Genomic DNA, 20,988 nt, shown 5'->3' on the forward strand with positions numbered 1-20,988 from the left:
TGCTCCACCTTCACTCATGGTTTTCAGGGGTCCAAGTCCGTAATTATTTGTGACATGCATCTAACTATTAATGCTTTAAACATGTTTTATGCCACACTGATGACTTGCGGTAGATTTGCTATAACATTATCAGACGTTGGATTTCATGAACAATAGAAATCTACTGACATGCTCTGAAGACATAATGTGTCTTGGTCAGAGGTAGTGGTGGGAGGGTGTCATCCGCATAACAGTGAAATCGAATATTGTACCTCCGTAAAGTATGGCCAAGAGGGAGGAAGTAGATGATGAAGAGGATGGGGCCCAGGATAAAGCCCTGGGGCACACCAGAGGAGAGGGGGGACAGCTGGGACCTATAAGACTTTAATTGAACAAACTGAGTGCAGCCAGAGAGGTAAGATCTGAACCAGTCAAGGGGTGTGTGTGATAATCCAGTGGTTTCCAGTCTGTGGAGGAGGATGGACGGGGACATGAATAGACATAAGCCTGAAAAATGACAAAAGAGTAAAGACAATAGCATGAAAAGACATGAAGCAGCAGAACAAATGAAACAATAACTAAACGGAGTGAGAAAACTGAACAAAATACCTGGACTGTGAAATTATGTGTAATTATAGGAACACTGACTCATTTCCTTTTTGTCATTATTCCTTTTCAAAATGTATACAGATGGAAATATTCTCTGTGCTTTTTTTCTTCGATTTGAAAAAAGGCATTTATTTTCTTTTGCACTCGTTATGAAGACGGTAAATCGAAGATGTAACAGTAACAGGAAGATGTCTTGTAATGTGCCAGAAGGCCCTTGGGGGGTGGGGGCGGGGACATCATTCAGGCATCGAGATTTCTTTTCAGCCACTTGTCATAACCACCAGTGTATTTTTTTCCCATCATAATAGGCTGTATTTAGAAGTGGCTTTGAACGCTGCACCATGTGATTATGTAACAGGAGAAGTGAGACTGCAGTGACTTTCTCCTCTCCACCACTCAATGGCAACACACCAGATGGACGACAACACTCTCCACTGACATGAACACGGGAGGGGCCAAAATATCTGGTAAATATTTACACACTTTCATATTCCCAGTATGTATAGAATAGAACCTGCGTGTTGGAGGGCTGTTTTTACTAATAAAAGGTGCACTGGCTTTGCTCCTGTTGCAGTGGCTCTGCAGCTCTTCATCCAGATTGGTGAGCAACGCAGTGATGTAACATGATGCAAGGGCTGAACCAACCTTTACTCATCCTTCTCGTCGTGTTTCGTCCAGCAACCACAACCAAGCTGGTGTGTTACTTCACCAACTGGTCACCGTACCGGACCGGGGCGGGGAGGTTCCTCCCGGAGGACGTGGACCCATTCCTGTGTTCTCACCTGGTGTACAGCTTCGCTGTCATCGACCAGGCCAATGAGATCAGCCAGTACGAGTGGAGTGAAGACCGCCTCTACCGATCCTTCACTCAGATAAAGAGCAGGTGAGCTGCTGGGTTTTTTGTTGTTTGGTTTTTTTTAATGTTTTTTTTTAACTGCTTTTATGTTCCCATACAATACTTTCTTGGTATTTATTGCAAAGTAATTAAAATATCTATAATAATAAAAAAAAAAGTGATTTTTTTATGGATACAGAACCTTTTCGTGTGTGTGTGTGTGTGTGTGTGTGTGTGTGTGTGTGTGTGTGTGTGTGTGTGTGTGTGTGCGTGCGTGAGACAGGAACCCCAGGCTGAAGATGTTACTGTCCGTCAGAGGGGACGGAGACGGTCCTCGGTGAGTTTGACCTCAACGTTTTACGAATCTTCTTCATCTGCTCACTGACGGCCTCACACTAGTAATAAACTACAACTTTTCTGAAATTCAGCTTTTTTTTTGCTGTTGTTTTTTTATATACATTACAAAGCCTATGATAAACAACTTTAAAGTGTTTCACAACAGATTATTAGTGTCAAATGTGATCAATGAAGTATCTGGATTTCACATTATTTCATCCATGTACTGTATGTTTCACCTCTGATGTCGATGTTGTGTTATACAAGAAGAAAACGTTACAAGGCTCCGGGCACTGAAAGTACCGAAGGACCCTATTGAAGCCCTAGAACCATGTTTCACCCAGACATACAAAAATCACTACACATCCCAAGACACACCAAATCTCCTAACTCAACAGGAAGTCCGCTGTTGGATTATTCGCAAATTTTGGACCAAACTTAATCTTCTAGACTAACTAGTCCACGAGGGGGGAATTCAAATTTACCTGGGAATTGGCTTGACGATGGGAAAGGGATTGCTGAGCGAATTATTACAAAACATCTGAGGGCGTGGCCAAAGTTTGAAGTTTCGCCACAAAACAGGAAGGGCTGTGGAAAATGCCTTAACATGGCTTGATCCACGTCCAGCTCTCAGCAGTCACGTCACAATGGCGACCATCAACCATAGTGCCACCTGCTGGAAACAGGAAGTGCGGTCTCCATAACTTGTCCATGCACCAAATTTCACATTTCATGAGAGGACACATCTGACCAACTGACATTTTCTTGACTGACTGCAAGTAGTAAGGACTCGTTCAAGGCTGCTTGCAATTTTCATTAAAACCCAAGTTGTCATCCTGTTGGCGGGGTTGGACCCTCTGGTGGGCTGGTTTTGACCCTCAGGCCAGATGTTTAATGTCTCTGCTGTGGAAGAATGATTTTATTCTGCTCTTCTCATGTTGACAAATTCAACAATTTAATTTCTCTGAAAGATCTCCAAGGTGTTTCACTTCTTTTACACGGGTTGTGTCCAAGCACTGATTTAGTACCTGATTTATAACCTGAAATATAGAAAGAGAAAATGATGGCAATGCAAACATTGGTGATGTCTGTAGTGAAAAGTCTGTGAAGGAGAAGTCAAAACATTGAAAGACACGTCAGACATTTTTGTTCCTTTTGCCACCAAAAAAGATAAATATATATAATATCAATATCCTGCATTTTACTTACAGTTTTACACACACACACGTGAATGAACTGTTCTAACTTGTCCTAGGTTCTCCATGATGGTTTCCACTCCGTCCACCCGACAGGCTTTCGTCAGGTCTACTATCAGGTTCCTGAGGACTCGTGGGTTTGATGGTCTGGATCTGGACTGGGAGGATCCTGGATCTGAAGACAATCACAGGTTCACTCTGCTCTGCCAGGTAAAAACAAGTCCTGCACTATTCTGTCACCACGTCATGTGGAAACCTCCAACCTTTTTTAATGTTCTCTTATTTTTTTTGTCCTCAAAATGAGGTTTGTTATCGTCTTACTACACAAGACAAGATAACAAATAATATTTTTAATCCAGATTATTTGCATGATTTTCTGATTTTATGCACAAATTCTGAGCTAGTTTGTTTTGCATTTTTATTCCAGAGCTGCTGCAGAGATATGTTAGTACCAACACTACTAACAGTTACAACCAAATACTTTTTAATCAGCATCAAAAAGTCTTTTCAGAATCATTCATGTGTCTACAATATTAATGAGAAGGAGAATTATGAGTGCCAACAACACCCCTTTACTAGTTCTTATCATACGGTACTGCCCATGTCATGATAAGGGGGGGTATTCTAATAATGCCTGTATTATTTCAGTGTGTTCGAGTGAATCATGCAAAGTCAAAAGTTTTCAGTGAAACTATGTAGAACATGTGCGTAATCAACTGAACTTTTTGTTTGTCATTTCTCCTTCCGTTCTTTTGTTCGTCTCTTTAGCCTGGACTGTGTTTACTTCATACTGAAAGAGGTACAAATGAATCTTTGCGGCATGGACTTTGTAAAAGTTCAAGAAAGAAAATCTTTGGAAAATACCTTTACTAAACTACCATACATTTTCATGGACGCTCATTTTCTACCGAGGTCTAGGTTGAAGGGTTCAGGGGAGCCAGGATCCATAGGTCCATCTCCAGCTTCTGGTTGAGCCACTCCAATTGTCCACTGGTCTGAAGATGATATCCAGTGGATAGATTCACCCCATCCCGAGCAGCTCATAGCCTTCCAGAACTTTGAGATGAATTGAGGGTCCCAATCCAACACCATGAATCAGCAGAGGGCAGCTTAGGAAGAGGGATGAAGTAAGCCATCTTGGAGAAACAGTCGACAACAGTGAGGGTGACAGAGGAAGTCCTGTGACGAATCCATGGGGATTTCGGACCAGGGCCAAGCAGGGCACGGGGAGGTGGCTCAGGAGCCCAGAAGCCATGGGACAGGAAGAGTTGTGTTTGGTGTAGATAGGGTGAGCATCCACGTAGTGTTGCAAATTCTCCTCCATGGATGGCCACCAAAACCACTGTCTGCCCATGAAGAGAGTCCTCCTGGCTCCAGGATGACAGGACCACTGCTGACCTGAGGGCTTCTGGCACATCGTCGGTTAGGTGGTCATTTCCACAGGACAGTTATGCCCTCAAGCGCGTCGGACTCTGCTCGGCCTACCAAGTTAAAGTCCCCACAAAACAGGAGGTGTCAGAATAGCGTCGAGAGTCTCCAGGTCAGAAGTTGAGTCGAACAGCCACAGGAAGGCGTTGGGTTTTATGATGTTGGACCTGGAGCAACAGGACAGGGTGAAAAGGTCCGGGAGCAGACATAAAGGAGACGGGTACACATAAAACAGGGAGGAGGAGATACAGGTGAAATACATTAATTCAATCAGACGCACAGAGGGAAAGCAGACATAAAGGACAAGTGCACAGAGACGTGGACAAGACAGGTCAGTCAAAATAAAACAGGAAGAGATGCAGACTTGACTAAGACACAGAAGGGGACGTGACAAATATGTTCCTTTGAGATCTTTCACGCGTTTGCTGGCTGATATAGAGTGGACCGAGCATGCTTTTAAGTAAACACTACACAATGTATTTACACTAAAGTGTAAATATATTTCTTTTGATTTTCAGGAGCTTTCAGAGGCGTACAGAGCTGAAAGTGAAAGAAGCAGGACCACGCGGCTAATTCTGTCTGCAGCTGTAGCAGCACCACCACATGGGAAAGATGGACATGAAATATCTGAGCTGTTGAAGTACGACTTATGGAATTCTACTGAGATCAAATAGTGTTAAATATCATAACACCAACTAATGTGATATGTGTCTTGATATGTGTTTATGTGTGTTTATATTAGAGTTGTCAAAATTGATGTGTTAATGCAGATTAATCTATCATTAACATTAATCTGATTCAAAATGTAATGCAATTAACATCTGTAGCGCATCAGTTTCTATGTGTCATCATTTACATAAAATAGACTCCTACCAACATTATACAAATCAGGTGCTGGGAGGGCCACTCCCACACATTATTTAACATTCATAAAATGTATGTTTATATTTGTTTGTGTGTTTATATGCACTTATGACTGTATGAGTTTATATGTATTTATATGTATTAATGTCATTGTGTGTGTGTGTGTGTGTGTGTGTGTGTGTGTGTGTGTGTGTGTGTGTGTGTGTATGTATGTTTGTGTGTACTTGTACTTGTGTGCTCATGCGTCTTTTCATGTCTTTACATGTTTATTTATGTATGTGTATATTTTATGTGTTTATGTGTGTGTTTAAATGTTCTTATGTCTGATTATATGTGTTTGTGTGTTTGTAGGTACCTGGACTTCATCAGTGTGAAGACATTTGATCTCCACAGTGCAGCTGATGGAAGGACGGGCCACCACAGTTCTCTCTACAGCCAAGACCATGATAACATAGTAACTGTTTCATTCTTCCTGATCAAAAACCGTGATAGTTTTCTGGTCTAGTGTAGAGTCACTGTGGATGTTATCTGATGATGAGTGATTACTGCCAACATGCCTGTTACGGTGGGGGTGTCAAGCCCAGTTCATAAACTTTCAACGCCCTGTTAAATGTAAACGTCCTAACCCCTAACCTGAACCTGAACCCATCCACCGAGGCTCAGGGTCGTTTTGGATTATGTTTCTATCTGTTTCTTTGGATGAATCTATTCCAACCTTGCATTTGTGGATTGCTCAGTGAACTACAATTCCTGCAAATCACTGCGGACACTGTGATCTCTGAAATGCTCCTCAGGTTTTACCCACCTATTGACGGGGAACTGCATTAGCTCTTGCTGTTAATTTCAGTTTGAAAGACTTTTGCAGCTTCTTATTGATCCGGTTCTAAATTCATTTTTGGGATTTGTGTCATCAGATTTAATACTAATGAGAACTGGAGTCACTGATCATTAGGAGATGATTTATAACAGATGATAACTATTGAAAAGTCTCCAGTCCAAAAACACTGGTTAATCCCGGCTTCATGTAAAATAAGTTTGCAGTGGACTAGAGAGTATCCTGACTTAGCAAACATGTTGACAGAAATCACTCCTCATATCTGGTCTGTGTGTTATGCTTCATAAATGTCATTTGGAAATAAATACGTTGCTCATTTGTCACACTCGTATCTGGGTTGATCCAATAGAAAACGTCCACATCTGTTTCCCTTGTCAGGACGAGATTATGGAGGACTGGATGGAGAGAGGAGCCACACCGGGGAAGCTGCTGCTGGGTTTTCCTATTCACACTCGTCCCTTCACACTCTCCACTGCAGCCGTGGGTCTGGACGTCCCGATCAGCGGCCCTGCGGCCCCGGGGCCCTACACCCAGCAGATCGGCCTCTGGTCTTACTATGAGGTACTGACCAAGTGTTCAACACACAAGCTGATGATTCTGACCGTACACTCTTTGGCAGGGTTGTAACATGCTCACATCGTACGTAAGGGAAATAAAATATTGCGTATTGCTGAGTCCTTACGTTTTAAAGAATTCCCTGGCATTGGTTTGTGTGCAAAGATCTGCATCAACCTTTTAATAAGAAAGAAAGAAAATGCAAAACAAAATGAAACCGGAAACCGGTTAGACACTGTGAACAGCGACGGAATCAACACAAGGTCACAAACAATGTTAAAGGTTAATGATGAGGCCGGCTCCCTCACCAAGGGACTGAAGGACCTCATTCTCCACACACAAATAAAACCATTCAGGTTTTTCATGAGTGCATAAAAACTGCATTCCACTCTCAGACGACTTGTGACCAGATCTTTAAAAATATGCAGAGGATCAGCGAAACTGTCCTGATTTCCCCTGATTTCTTTTGTTTTGTGTGCCTTGGAACCAAAAACATAAAGGGGGGCAGAAAAAGCCTCAGAAAAAGCCTCAGTCAGCCTTTGCAGTTTTTCCCAGTGCTTGGATCCAGGTGGGCTCTATCTGTTTGTAGCTCCAGCTCCAGGCACCACCCTCCACTGGAGGTCACCCACCCACTTTTCACCGGGGGGTTTGTACAGAAGGAAAACAGGACTGCTGTGGCTCTCTGCCTGTTCATTTAAAGAATAAGTTGATAGACTGACGGTGCAAAAAGGACACAAGGGTCCTTAAATTCAGTTATTGGCAGTTCTGTACACTTTTGCACTGTTTTAAAGTCATGGTTGTGTGGCTGCATGTTAAATACCTTCGCTGGAAAAATCCCTGGGTGTTGATTTTACATGCATATTGTGACCTCTAGTGGTAAGTTGTTTACTGGGTGACTGATCCGGGAGTGTGCACTATGTGAAGATGACAAGGAAGACTTTCTGGGACAGTCTTTCTGGGAATAAAAGAGCCTTTTAAATCCTCATTTGTCCTTGCAAATGTAGCGTGTTAAAACCAGCTTTACAGCTTGATTGAACTGTACCTCACCATTCTGGTTAAGGCCAACACTTTATTGTGGTCTTCTTTCCACTTTCTGTGATTAAATGTCAGTCACTTTTGCCTTTGAAAAAAGGCTCCATTGATGGCCGCTCACAAATCAATTTCAGAATAGCTCATTTAAGGTGTGAATGTCAGACTGAGCTGCTGAGACGTGCTGCTCGTCTCATTGTATTTGCTGTCCTGGTTCATTTTCCAACTGTGCTGCAATACAAGTGTCATACATCTTTTTCTGAATATCCCCACATGTTTGCTGATGTTTTTTTCTTTTCCAGACCTGCTCTTTCCTGGTCGGCTCGACTGTTGAGTGGAGTGACAGTCAGAAGGTTCCCTTTGCCTCCAAAGGCAACCAGTGGGTTGGGTTTGATAACAAGAGGAGCTTCGATGCCAAGGTACAGCTTGTACTATGTTTCTTTTCAACTTCTACAATAAGGTTTTCACTCCCTATAATGTCACACACATAAAATAACAAAAATTACATTAAGCAGCATTGTAGCAGAAACCGTAACTGATTTAAAATATTGTTCCCAGTGAAGAAAGTGTCTTCACTGGGAAGTCTCAACATAAGTCTCAACATAAGTGGAACTCACCCACATGTTTGCAACACCTTTGTCTTGTTGTGCTGAACTGTGGTCGAGAACAAATATAATGAATCTTTGCTTCAAATCTCACTGAAGCCTGGACATTTGTCCTTTTTCTTTGTCAGAGCTTCTTGTTCAGGGTTGATTCTCAACCTCCATCAAAGAAGCACAGTTTTCCTGACAGCAAGCCGAATTGAATTCAAATAATTAGTCTTTGGTTACATGCAACAATGGTACAGAGGAACAACTACATTGGATCAGCTGAGTGTCTAATAAGATGTTCATGGTCTGTCTGAGGACTCAGTGATGCTCACTGTGACATGTTTGCTGCAGGCTGATTATCTGAGGAGCCGGCGGCTGGCAGGCGCTGCAGTCTGGACTCTGGATATGGACGACTTCTCCGGACAGTTCTGCGGAGAGGGCAACTATCCACTCATATCACACCTCAAGCAGAAACTCAGTGAAGGTGAGGTCCATCCTCCCTGCACACCACTCAACATCTGAAAAACCCTTCAGTGCTTTTGAAGAGACCGACTGCTGCTCTGCTTTACAAAGAATTAAACAAATAATCAAAACTCAGTACAGGGCGAGGACTATCGTTATCGTGCCAGCCTATGTCAGGCACACTGAATAATACCGAGGATAAACCTGGACAGGACTTGTGTGGATCCACGTGGAGCATGAGCATATGTTTTGTCACGATGTCATTATTTAAACATCTACTAATACAGACTTGAAAGGAAGGAATGTTTGGCTGTTTGATTTATGATTATTTCAACTTCATGCTATTTAACAGCAAAAATGGCATTACTGAAATTTTTGTGTGCTATTTCTTTTGTCAAAAAAGCTGAAACACTAAAATGTTGGGGTCATTTTCCTCAGACTGGACGACTCAGAAAACATCTCCTGCAGTGGCCGCGTTCACCTCGCCGCCCTCCTCGTCTACTTCTGAACCTTCGAACCAGCTTTTCACTACGACCGCAGCAGGAGGCGGCGCCTGCAGCCACAACATCACTGTGCTCCGCCCCGGCAGCAGCTTCTGTCAGCACAGGGCCGACGGGCTCTACCTGCATTCTCATGTTCCCAAGTCATTCTTCAGATGTGCGGAGAGACTCACATACTTTACAAGATGTCACGGCCAGGAGAGCGGACACAGCCGTGGAGTCACAGCCACGCCGTCACAGAATCTACTTTATTTCGGTTTTCTCACAGCGACACTTTTTCATCTGCTCAGCATTGTGGAGTGACAGCCGACTCAGCTTTAGTTCCCTCCTGCATGACACGAAGCACAGATGTAGATACAGAACAGGGGTTAAAAATTGGGAGTTTTGACTTTCTTGACAATTTTCTAACTTTTATATATCTAAATATACATATTACATTTTTTTTTCTACTGAAGGCTGAAGCTTATAATGATATTTATTCAGGGAAAACCACAGAATTAATGTTGACTCAACATAAAGAGACTATATTTGAATTAAAAGACAATTTTTTATAACCTGCTTTTAGCTTTGGGTGAAACTGTTTCTCTCCAAGATCAGCAAAATAATAAAAACATAAATTAATTAATTAATGAACATCGAACATAAGTCTGTGTGTCTTTAGAGTGCAGGTCCACCACTTTGAGAATTGGAATATTTCTAGAAACAAAGTTGTGAACTTATGAACAAAGTGGCGATAATATACTGTAATACACACACACACACACACACACACACACACACACACACAAATAAATGTCTTTGTCTATACCCCCCACCCCCAAAAAATCCAGTTGTATTAGTGCTAGGGTGACTTTTCTAACAGCTCTACACGCTCGCTTTACCAATATTCAAAAGAAAACTACCATTTCACAAAAAAACATAGTGCCACGCATAAAATGCGCTCTGACGTGAAGCACGGGTCAGTTCGGGAAGGAATTTCCCCCCACGGTGAATTAACACAGTCAAGGCAAAAAGGAAAATATCATCTGGGTTGGAAGACTCTCATGACAACTCAAAATATTTCTGGCAGAAGCCAGCAGACAGACTTTCCTCACAAAAGCAACAAAGACATTGGGGTTTTTTTGTTGTTGTTTTTTTTACTGGAGTTTGAACTGGGGCTGCCACAACCGATTATTTTGATAGTCGACTAATCAACGATAATTTTTTCAATTAGTCGACTAATCGGACCGTACATAAATTGAATGTAAAACATACAGCTTATCGCAGGTATACGCTAACTAAAAATAAAGACAATTCAGATGAGTTAATTAAACATTTAATGAAATATGCTTGTAGCAACAAACATTTGTTTAACTGTGTAGAATAAAGTGCAAACAGCTGAGTAAGATAAGGAAAAAGCACTTTCCTAAACAACAGAAAAATAAATGCTTCAGGTTTATTTTTTAGGGGTTTTTTTCCCCCTTAATTTGTCTTTGGCATCAAACATAGCAACAATGAGGTAGACACCTGTAACTATGGAATTATTAAAGTTTTGGTCTCAGTGACTCAAATATAACTAAAGTGCATTTTGTGCTCAGTGCTCACAACTTATTCAACTTTACTACACTCTGACTCTTTATAATCCCAAACTGCACAAGACTCTTGTTCATAGCAAGTGTTGGAATTCGTACCCGTGTTCCCCTGAATTCCTGCATGTTCGTTTGATCCGGGAGAGGCAGAAAGAGCGTTAATTTCTTCAATAGTGAATTTAATAATCACACAAACAAGAGATTGCAAAAATGCATATCAGATTATATAATGCTACAAAATTCCATATATCAGTTGCATAATACGAGCTCGGACCGTTCTTCCTTGCAGACCCAAGTATACAGGCCGGGTTTACAATGAAGAAGGGCACAACTGCAACGCGTGGTTCATATTCATACATTTGCATACACTAACTCAACCTCACATTGGTCAGTTCCTGGTGATGTATGCGTTGCTATGGTGAAGTTGCTATTCCTTTGTCTCCAAAACTGCTTAAAACTGGTTCTACTCAGAGCTTGACGTTCTGTGGGACTAAAGTGACCTCTGACCTCTTATCTCACCTTGACCATGAATTGTGCAGAGTGGAGCGCTGAGGAGACGTCGCCAACCAACTAGAAAAGTCCCTGAACATTAATTTATAGTTTTGAGCAGTGGGAGAAATCCCAGCTGTGTAGGAAGATAACTGAATACAATATGTTCAGTTGTCTCACAGAAATCAAATGTTTAACTTGTATAGTCCGCTCCAATGGGGTGACGGTTGCAGGGATGCCTGACTGGTTGACACATCAGAACGTACTTTTTTAGCACTGAAACATAACATTAGCAAACATTAGCATTGCCACATTTCCTATTCCAACACATCACTGCAACGTGACAGAAAAAGCATGAAATGTGTTCTCAGGGCGGCTAATGAATCAAATCATCATCGCTCATGTTAACATTTACAGCTATATGAGTAAGTAGTAAGTTAGCTACATCTCCAAACTTCAGTTTATCCTGCTTCTCCATATCTTTTCCTTTTAGTTGCACAACTTTTATCCGATCATATCAATTCAAGTGGAGTAAAAGGTCTCTCCCTTCTTGATAAAGATTTACTTATTACTCAGTCAGCAGATGATATTACACTGTTTTTACAGAACAAAAACTACATTCCTGTTTCTTTTGATGTTATTGATAAGTTTCAAGGGCATCCGGCCTGTGTCTGAATTCACATAAATGTGAGCTTAGGGCAATAAAAGATTGTGAAGCTCCTACAATGTACAATATTCCTGTCAGAACTGACGTGCAGTATTTCGGTATTTTAATTTCAAAAGACCAATATGCAAGATGTACCCTTGACTTTAACTCAAAAAAAAAAAAAAAAAAGAAACACACAAAAGAAATTGAATCATTGGCTCCCGAGGGACTTATCATCAAGAGCAAGAATTTTACTAAAGCAGAGGGTCTTTCTCATCGGACATATGCAGCCTTGGATTTGCACGTTGAAGACAAATGACTTAAGGAGATTGATAAAATGCTTCTTGGTTTCATATTGAAAAATAGAACACATGAAAGAAAAATGTTCTGATGAACTCATAATGAAATGGGCTCCACTTTCTTGATTTTCATTCTTCAAATGACACATTTAAGATCAGTTGTTTGAAATAACTTTTTAGAAACCCCAACCCAATTTGGAATACCATACCTCCCCACACTTTATCAAAACTTGGTAGCATTGATTTTTTTTCCTGATGTTTAATTATGATATTTGCAAAATCTCACATATATTTTCTGTATTGGATTGATACCCAGAACACCCCCCCCCCCCCCCCCCCCCGACTGTCTCCTCTTAATACTCCTGTAGGGAAGGTCTGCTTGTCCTGTTATTCCAGAAGCAATAATAAGTTAGTGAGAGAATTATTCCAAATGGATATTGTGTCATTACCCCATTTCTTATTGGAACAAATATATAGACGATGTCCCATGGAAGAAGATTTGGCAAATTCCTAATAAATATTTGATCACAAATAAAATGAAAGAAATCTCTTTACGCCCTGTTCATAGAATTTACCCAACTAAAGTCTACATTCAATACAGATTTAAATTAAACATTTACATACTTTGTAGTTTCTGTAAAAACTCAGCTGAAACATCTGTTAATCTATTTTGGTATTGTCCAATTGTTAAATTGTTCTGGCAAAAGATTTGCAATCTGATCCATGCTAAAATTAATTATCTTTTTGTTTAGTTTTGGAGGCATGTATTGCTCGGTCACATTGCAAAGGATTTGCATGACATTTCTAGACTCCTTTTTGTCTAGAAGAAAGAAGAAAGTACAATACATAAGTACAGTGCGACTCCTTTTCATATGACACTTACTATTATACTTTTTAGTACAATAAGTCTATGTTGATCGTAACTGTTTTTGTAGTTTTTCTGTAAAATCATTGAGTGCAGTAAAGTTTATTGAATAAATAGAAAAGCTTCAGGTGGGAAGCTGTTACTGTCTGTTACTGTGGTTAATTACTTAAAGCTTAATTCAGCTCTTTTTTTTTAGAACTCAGAGTTTCTCTAATTTCAGGGTTAACGTACTCTGACTTTTCACATAACCTGCGGGTTATTTGAGGGGTTTCCTTTAACTGTATGACCCGCTCGTGATGACCTGTGGGAGTTGTAGTTTTATATTCGCAATGGGTGTCGGGATTTTATGCTCAATGGGCTTTGGGAGTTGTAGTTTTATATGAAAAAGTATCGCGACAATCCCAACAAGCGTCCGGAAGAACGTTTACTACATTTCCCATGATGCATGTCGTCACACTTCCTGTATGCTTCCACGAAGCGTCGACGCTGTTTTGAAGCTTTCAGAATAGTAAAGTCGCTCTAATCCACGATATTAAGTGCGTTTTCTGCGTGTGTTCAGTTATTATTGTATTTCTCTTAGAGCACGATGAAACAAAAGTGTCCCTCATTACTGATTTCATCATCCTATATGGGGTGAGCTCAGTGAGCCAGCTAGCAGGTAGCCACTGTTTGTTTGTTCGTTTCCCAAGATGTACACTTTGTTATCGGGTTTGTACAAATATATGTTCCAGAAGGATGAATACTGCATCTTGATCCTGGGACTGGACAATGCCGGGAAAACGGTATGTGCTCTAAATGTCTGCTCCGTTCAAGGGAAATGTTAATAATGAATCTGCCTACTGACTGCATATGGAGTGTAGCACACTGACCCGGGGTACCACCCTCACTCCATGTACTGGTTCCATCACTACTGCGCTGGTAGAACCTTCACTACTAATACTACCGTGTTGGTTCATCCCAGGCTTCCATCCACTGCCTGCTGCATTTAAAACAGGACAGGGTTGTCTCTTTATGGACAGACATCCACAGGACAGGAGGAGATAATCATCAGGTTGTGGGAGTAGAAAACCTCCAGGTACAACATGCAAACGACCCAGAACCAACTGCGAGGAGGCAGATCTTCTCAAACATATTAAATATCAGTCCCACCGGAGGTGATTGCAGTGAACCCCCTTGAAACGGCCCACTCGAATATTTGGTTCAATACAAAGTGACTCAGCTGAGAAAAAAAGTCTTGTTTTGCTTGGGTTTTTTTGTATATAGTTGGTCTTTTTCTCTGCCTTGCAGACATTTCTGGAACAAACTAAAACCAGGTTCAGTAAGAACTACAAGGGGATGAGTTTGTCGAAGATCACCACGACAGTTGGCCTGAACAGTAAGTTTTTGTCACGTGTTTACAGCATCAACATGCAGACTTGTGTGATGTTTACTTCATTGTCAGGATCCTCTTCATTCCAGTGCAGACTCTGAACAGCTGCTATTAGTCATCATTGTTCTCAATTTCTTTAAGTGTATATATTTTTGCCACACTAATATGTTACATCCATAATACAACCATCACCTGAACACATCCAGTATGCAATCATTTTATATTCAAAGGTTTCCAGGAAATGAGTGTGTTACCTTTTTGTCTCGCATGCTGTGAATAACAGTTCCGTTCTCTCGGGTGTCCTGTCGTCCCCCACAGTTGGTACCATCGACGTGGGAAAGGCCCGTCTGATGTTCTGGGACCTGGGGGGTCAGGACGAGCTCCAGTCTCTGTGGGATAAAGTGAGTAACGTGTCTGGACCTCACAGTTCAGGTCCCTCGCGGAGCGTCGTCCCTCCCTCTAACGCCTTGTTGTTCCATCTTTAGTACTACGCCGAGTCCCACGGAGTCATTTATGTCATAGACTCAACCGATGAGGAGCGTCTGTCAGAATCAAAGGAGGCCTTTGGTGAGTTGTGTTCGGAGTCCGTCTGGGACAAGTTCTTCTCACCAGCACCGTTCAGACACCAGGCAGTTCAGTGTTTCCCGAGGACCTCAGGTCTGGATGTTCCACATTCTACAAGTCAATGTTATAGGTCAGATTTTAAAGTCAAGCCTTTGACACACAGGCAGCCAGTGCAGAGATTGAAGAGCAGGTGTAAATGTGTTTCACCCTCTTTGTGTTGCTGAACGTTCTGGCTGAGACCTGTAAACACACTTACAACGATCCACCCTACCAAGGATGATTCCAAGAACAAATTTCTCTCGATCTTATTCAGTCAGAAATCCTTTCATTCTTGCAGTATTTTTGAGATGGTATGAAGCTGATTTTGTCATAATGTGGTTGTTGAAGTTCAGGGCTGAGTCCAGACTTACACCCAGGTTCCTGCCTTGATTTGTTGAAATTGGAGTTTCCAGATGTGCTTCGGTCAAACTCGTCTCTTTAAATAACGTCTGTGCTTTTGCCTCCTCCAGAGAAAATGATCTGCAGTGAAGTGTTGGACGGTGTTCCACTGCTCGTGCTGGCCAACAAGCAGGATGTCCCGGTAGGAAATCTCACCTTAGTCACTTACAGCAGGTGACATTGGTATGTCATCTCGTTCTGATTAGATAGACAGTGTTTATCAAGTTTCCCCAGATTTTCCCCAGATTGCCAGGAACTCACAGAACCTGTTTGACCAGCTTATTCAGACCACAGGTGTACATTATTTAACTTGTGCATTAATGTGAGCTGGCACAAGGAAGCAGTAGTGAAAAGCCAAGATGGCGGCCATAATAAAGTAGAACAACAGTAGAAAACTGCTCAGTCCCAGCTGGAAACTAACAAAAGGTTGTTACTTCTGCTCAACAAACAGGAAAAGAAATCCTCTCCTCCAATAATTCCACCAGGCATTTCCTATTATTATGAGTATAGATCAGCAGTAATGAGGTGCTGCCATCTTGTGGACATGTTGTTCATCAGCGAGTGTTTCCTGCGTCTCCTCAGAGCTGTTTATCAGTGCCGGACATTAAAACTGCCTTCAGTGACTGTGCACCCAAGATTGGCAAGAGGGACTGCTTAGTGCAGCCCTGCACTGCCCTCACAGGGTAAGAACACACACACACACACACACACACACACACACACACACACACACACGGGGTATTTACAGGTTTGAAACTAAAAAGACAATTGTAAATAGCTCAGAAGAATCCTGAAGATTAACTCAGCGGACAAATGTCTGATTTCAGCTTCACCGAGTGAAACATTTGGTAAAACACACGTGAGGCGACACTTCATTGGTCGGGGGGATTCGGTTCAGACCAGAGAAAGGCGGAGCTCTCCTGTGTTCGTGAAGTCACGCCGTCTGTGTTGACGTTCCCCACATTCTGCGTGTGACGTCATTGCGGCCAATGTTTCTGAACTGATGAAATGAACCCAAACATTTGCTGGCGCTTGTGTGACGTTGGCCGCGATTTAAAGTCCCAGTGGAATGTAAAACACTACTTTGCAAAAAACGATAGTTGGGGTGCTACTTCTAAGGTTCCTCTGCCCCACCACTTTTGTCACATTACAAAATTATTTGAATTTTGAATCTCCAGCCGAGGAAGTCGGGGGAATCCTTCTTCGTGAGCGTGACGTCAAGAGTTGTGCAGATCTCCATCTGTTGTGTTTATATTGGTTTGTTTACCTCTTCAATATCCAAGTTTTTACAGTGTTTTGAAGTTATAGTCGGCGTTTTATGAGCCTTGATGAAAGATTGAGCCTGGAAGAGACCGAGAGAGGAGAAAAGGAGCACGGGCGGCGGGAGCCACTAGCTCGGGCGGCTAGTAGACGATCAAGTAATACCTGGACTCATCTTCGGTGATTCTACAGTCGGAAAAGCGCTTCAACATGTTCGGAAGCCGGTCGTTCTGCCAAAAGTCAGGAGCCTCAAAGGTGAAAACTGGCGGCTGCTGAAGCGGACGAAGCGTCTTCTTCCTCAAACATGTTCCAGACGGGGTCACCGATGGCAGAACCACCTTCTGTGTCTTCTTCATCAATCACTGGGTTTGAAATGACGATGATGATGAAATATGGTTAAATTCAGCCTCTTCGTGGTCAAAACTCTGATCCTCTATAATGTAAACACAACTTGGGCGTGTGCACAACTCGTGACGTCACTCTGTTATTGTCAGAAGCTCCGCCCAGCAGCGGAAATCACTATTTATCAGCTATTTTCTCACAGATTGCCGTGTTTTAACATTTTACCCTTCAGCCAGTTAGCATAAAAATGTCCCTCGAAGTGATAAACAGAGTGTTTTGGAGGTCGAATTTTCATTTCACTGGGACTTTAAAGCCAGATGAGTTTGGGCCGCCGCGGCTCGTCCTCGTCCTGCTGGTGAACCGGTTGACGGGATGTTTCCATCGCAGCCCAGGAGGAGTGGATTTGACCCTCATTAAATCCTGACATGATACAAATAGCTTTGAGAAAAGCAGGGCACTCAAATAAAGCACTTCATAAACGTTTTCCATTTAACAAAAGCTGGTGGCCAAAGTTCATGTTTCAATGTGTGATTTTACACAGCCTGGATTCAACCCAACAACCCCGTGCGAAGGTTTTAGGCAGGTGTGATATAATAATCCTCAGTGTGGTGACGACATCTCACCAAGTATTTTGTTGTTGCACTGCGCTGCACTCTCATGGTGGAGAGAGAGAAATGTCCTTTTTTTTTTTTTTACAATTTATCAAAGTATTTATGTTAAAATTATTTATTGAAGTAAATCTATCTGTTATTGTATTTTATTTATTTCTTGTTTTCAAAAGATTGAGAGCAGCACAGTAGTTTGTCTCTTACTACTACAGTACAAGGTATTTTTATATATTTAACAGGAGTCTCTTTTTAATCAGTAAATGCTGTTCCAAATTCAAAGACATAATCGTGATTTCAATCTTGCCCAAAATAATCGTGATTATGATTTTTTTCTATAATTGAGCAGCCCAGGTACTCATAATCTTTATTTCAGTTTATTTCTCAGTGATATCTACTGATTGGAAGCAGCTGTTATACTGAATGTACTTTAATTCTTGATGTTTATTTAATGATATAATAATTATTTGTTGTTTTGCTCTGAACACAATGCACTTTAATATTTTAGCACTAATGCTGCTCAGACAGGATTTTATTTTTGTTTACCAGTTTCACTATTTTGGAATCAAAGTAAAGAATCGTTAGGAACCGGAATCAGATTAATACAAATCCTAACGATACCCATCCCTACATTTCATGTCAAAAAAACATTAGCGGCTTAAATTGACCATTCAATCAACAACTTGCACTCAAAGAATAATAATGGATGTGTTTTCTTAACCTGACCTCACAACTCCATGATGCTTCCTGTACATGTCTCCAAACGTCTCCAAACGCTGCGTTGAGCGAGCAGTCGGCCATGTTTGTTTGTGAGGAGGGGGGAGAGTGGGGGGGGGGGGGGGGGGGGGGGGGGGGCTCCGCTCCAGCTCCCTCGACCGGCCGGCATCCTCTCTGAAATAACTCCAGCTGTGAGAGTCGTGGGTCAGGGTTCAAGAATGTACATTACAGGAGGCACTTTAAAAGTCAGTGAAGCAAGCGTGATGTCCCCCCCCAGATGGGAGTTTAGTTTAACTATTAATGTGTAAACAAACACAGAAGTGATGTTCCCGGGGTGATCGAGCCAGAAAAAGAAAAGGACGTGACAGTTTGTGTTCTACTTATTGTCCATCATGCAGCAGCAGCATCCGTCAGTCCAACGCCCGCCGATAATCACCTCCCACAACTTTATTCATCCCACAAGGGACAATTAATGTGTAGCTTCAGTCAGTCACCGCAGAAAGAAGTAAATAAATAATCAATCTGTCAAGGGAACATATTTAAGCATGAGAAACGGGGAGGTGTCGGAACGTCGCAAGATGAAACCAGATAAGATAAAACACATAAGGTACAAACAGTAATAATCTAGAGCTACACTCGGTAGAGCGCAAAGTCCACCTTTGTTAGCGGAACCGAGTTAGCATGACCATAGTGTGAAACACTGAGCATCTCCATAGCAACAGATGCTGAAGTCCTACGTGAGGTGCCTCTCTCATCCACTTTGTATGGAAACTTTTTTTTTTTTTTTCTCACAGTTTTTTGGGGATTTATTGGGTAAATCTACCCAATATCTAATGGATTGATCCTCACATGAAGATTTCATGCAGAGAGTTGGTAAAATACGAACCAATAAATAAATGACCACACACGTTTTTGGCCCAACGTTCATTCCCTGTGGTGAAAAGAAGAAAGGAATAATGTCCTGTGGATGAAATGATTTAAAGAGGGTTTGGTCTGCCTTCAGGAGTTTAACAGCCGAGGGGCTGAAGGGCTTTGAGCAGCCATTAGTTCTCCTTCGGGCCGCGGTGGTTGGTAGCAGTTGACTGTGACAATGTTGTAGATATTTCTTTATGATTTCCAATGTGGAGGAGAAGAGTCGGTGGAAATGTTGATGAAAGTCACCCGAGTGGTTGAGCACTTGTTCTGGCGCAGGGACGGCGTGAACGAAGGCATCGAGTGGATGGTGAAGTGTGTGGTCCGGAACATTCACCGGCCCCCCCGGCAGAAGGACATCACATAAGGGAGAGACGGCGCCGGACTCGTCTCCGATTCTGGACATTCCTCACAAACCCGGCGCTGCCCACTCTCTCTCTCTCTGTCTCTCTCTGTCTCTCTCTCGCTCTCTCGCTCTCTCTCTCTCTCTCTCTCTCTCGTCCCCGCCGGTCACCCTTCAGCGGTTCCCGCTCGGAGGAGGGACGGCAGGTCTCTCACTATCTGTTTCTCCTGGACGGAGCGTGGGAGCACGACGCCTCCCCTCGTCCTGACCCGTGCTGTCTGATCAGTCTTCTCATCCCCCCACGTTCCCCCCTGAAGAGAACACACACCCCGTTTGTGAAAGCAGATAAGAAACAGATAAAAAAAACAAGATCCGCAGACTGAGTGAGCTGCACCAGTGGACCGAGACCACGGCACCATAGAAAGTCTATAAAGTCTCTCTATTTTTTTTTTTTTTTTTTTTTTTACAAACTTTGCAATTTTAAAGGAAAATAAATGCATTCTAAGAATTCTATTCTGTTAAAAAAAATCTTCCCGGGTGTAAAATGCAGTGAAATGTCCCAACAAACACAAGTTCCTCTTTGAGACTCGTTTTTTTGTTGAGTTTTTTTCTTAGAATTTCAAAATGTTAATAAAAAGTTGTATTTTGTGCTTTCAGCTGCGTCAGTGGGCTTCACTCATTATGACACAGTCACATCAGAAGCAGCAGAGACTTTAATTCAAACAGCTGCTGCAGTGTTCCAGTAAAGTCGTAGCAGAAGCAACAACATTGTCAACTCACTCATGGATATCGGTAGTGAAATGACTTTTCTCTCTCCACAGCTGTTGACTTCCGCACATGATCTGTTCCACAGGAAGTCGGAAGAAAAATAAAAGTTTTGTGTCTGAAGTGTACGATGTGTACAGTTTGTGTGAAGGTCCAGTTGACCTGGAGCGGCGATGTGGACCAATGTCACGCCTCCTCCTTTACTTACATGTACAAACAAATGGAAAAGCATAGTTAATACGGTTGTCTTAACATTTAAGAGAACATTCCTCCCAATTTATATAGAATAGAAATGCTTTTATAATCCCAGAGGGAAGTTCTTTGACATGTTTAACACGGTGAATGTAAATCTGAAATACAATATAAATACTGTTACCAGAAGAAACATCTTGTGTGGATGAATAATTGTGAGGGAAATCTTGTTCTGCTCGTAAATAATGTGTAATTTTGCAGAGTGAGTTTCAAGGGTAACCTGTGTCAGTACTTTAGGAACGTCTGTGCTGCTTTTGGTGTCTTTTGTTTAATGTAGAAAGGTGGATGTTTCTCAAAACACTTCAGTCTTTAACGGGCGGTGTCAAACTCCTGGAC

General features: G+C 42.0%; 2 protein-coding genes across 2 annotated transcripts; both read left to right on the forward strand.

The window, feature by feature from the left end:
- Positions 1-1,211: 1,211 nt before the first annotated feature.
- Positions 1,212-9,521, forward strand: LOC308128771 (acidic mammalian chitinase-like; the record flags this gene model as incomplete). The annotated part of the gene is made up of 6 exons (XM_080494436.1): positions 1,212-1,471; positions 5,599-5,701; positions 6,461-6,643; positions 7,969-8,085; positions 8,608-8,740; positions 9,157-9,521. The coding sequence occupies 6 exons, from the start codon at positions 1,212-1,214 to the stop codon at positions 9,519-9,521; spliced, it is 1,161 nt and encodes a 386-aa protein (XP_080350562.1).
- A 4,044-nt stretch (positions 9,522-13,565) lies between these two features.
- On the forward strand, positions 13,566-20,706 carry arfrp1 (ADP-ribosylation factor related protein 1). The gene is made up of 7 exons (XM_080494551.1): positions 13,566-13,867; positions 14,373-14,460; positions 14,773-14,855; positions 14,940-15,021; positions 15,528-15,598; positions 16,039-16,139; positions 19,572-20,706. The coding sequence occupies exons 1-7, from the start codon at positions 13,775-13,777 to the stop codon at positions 19,657-19,659; spliced, it is 606 nt and encodes a 201-aa protein (XP_080350677.1). The 5' UTR covers positions 13,566-13,774; the 3' UTR covers positions 19,660-20,706.
- The last annotated feature ends 282 nt before the right edge of the window (positions 20,707-20,988 follow it).

Source organism: Blennius ocellaris (assembly GCF_963422515.1).
Source record: "Blennius ocellaris genome assembly, chromosome: 4".
Classification (NCBI taxonomy): Eukaryota; Metazoa; Chordata; class Actinopteri; order Blenniiformes; family Blenniidae; genus Blennius; species Blennius ocellaris.

Bases quoted from the DNA above. Each gene is read 5' to 3' on its own strand.
- arfrp1 (XM_080494551.1), top strand. From the start codon at position 13,775: ATGTACACTTTGTTATCGGGTTTGTACAAATATATGTTCCAGAAGGAT. The intron at 14,461-14,772 runs GTAAGTTTTTGT...CGTCCCCCACAG, and splicing joins CACGACAGTTGGCCTGAACA to TTGGTACCATCGACGTGGGA. The intron at 16,140-19,571 runs GTAAGAACACAC...GTTCTGGCGCAG, and splicing joins CCCTGCACTGCCCTCACAGG to GGACGGCGTGAACGAAGGCA.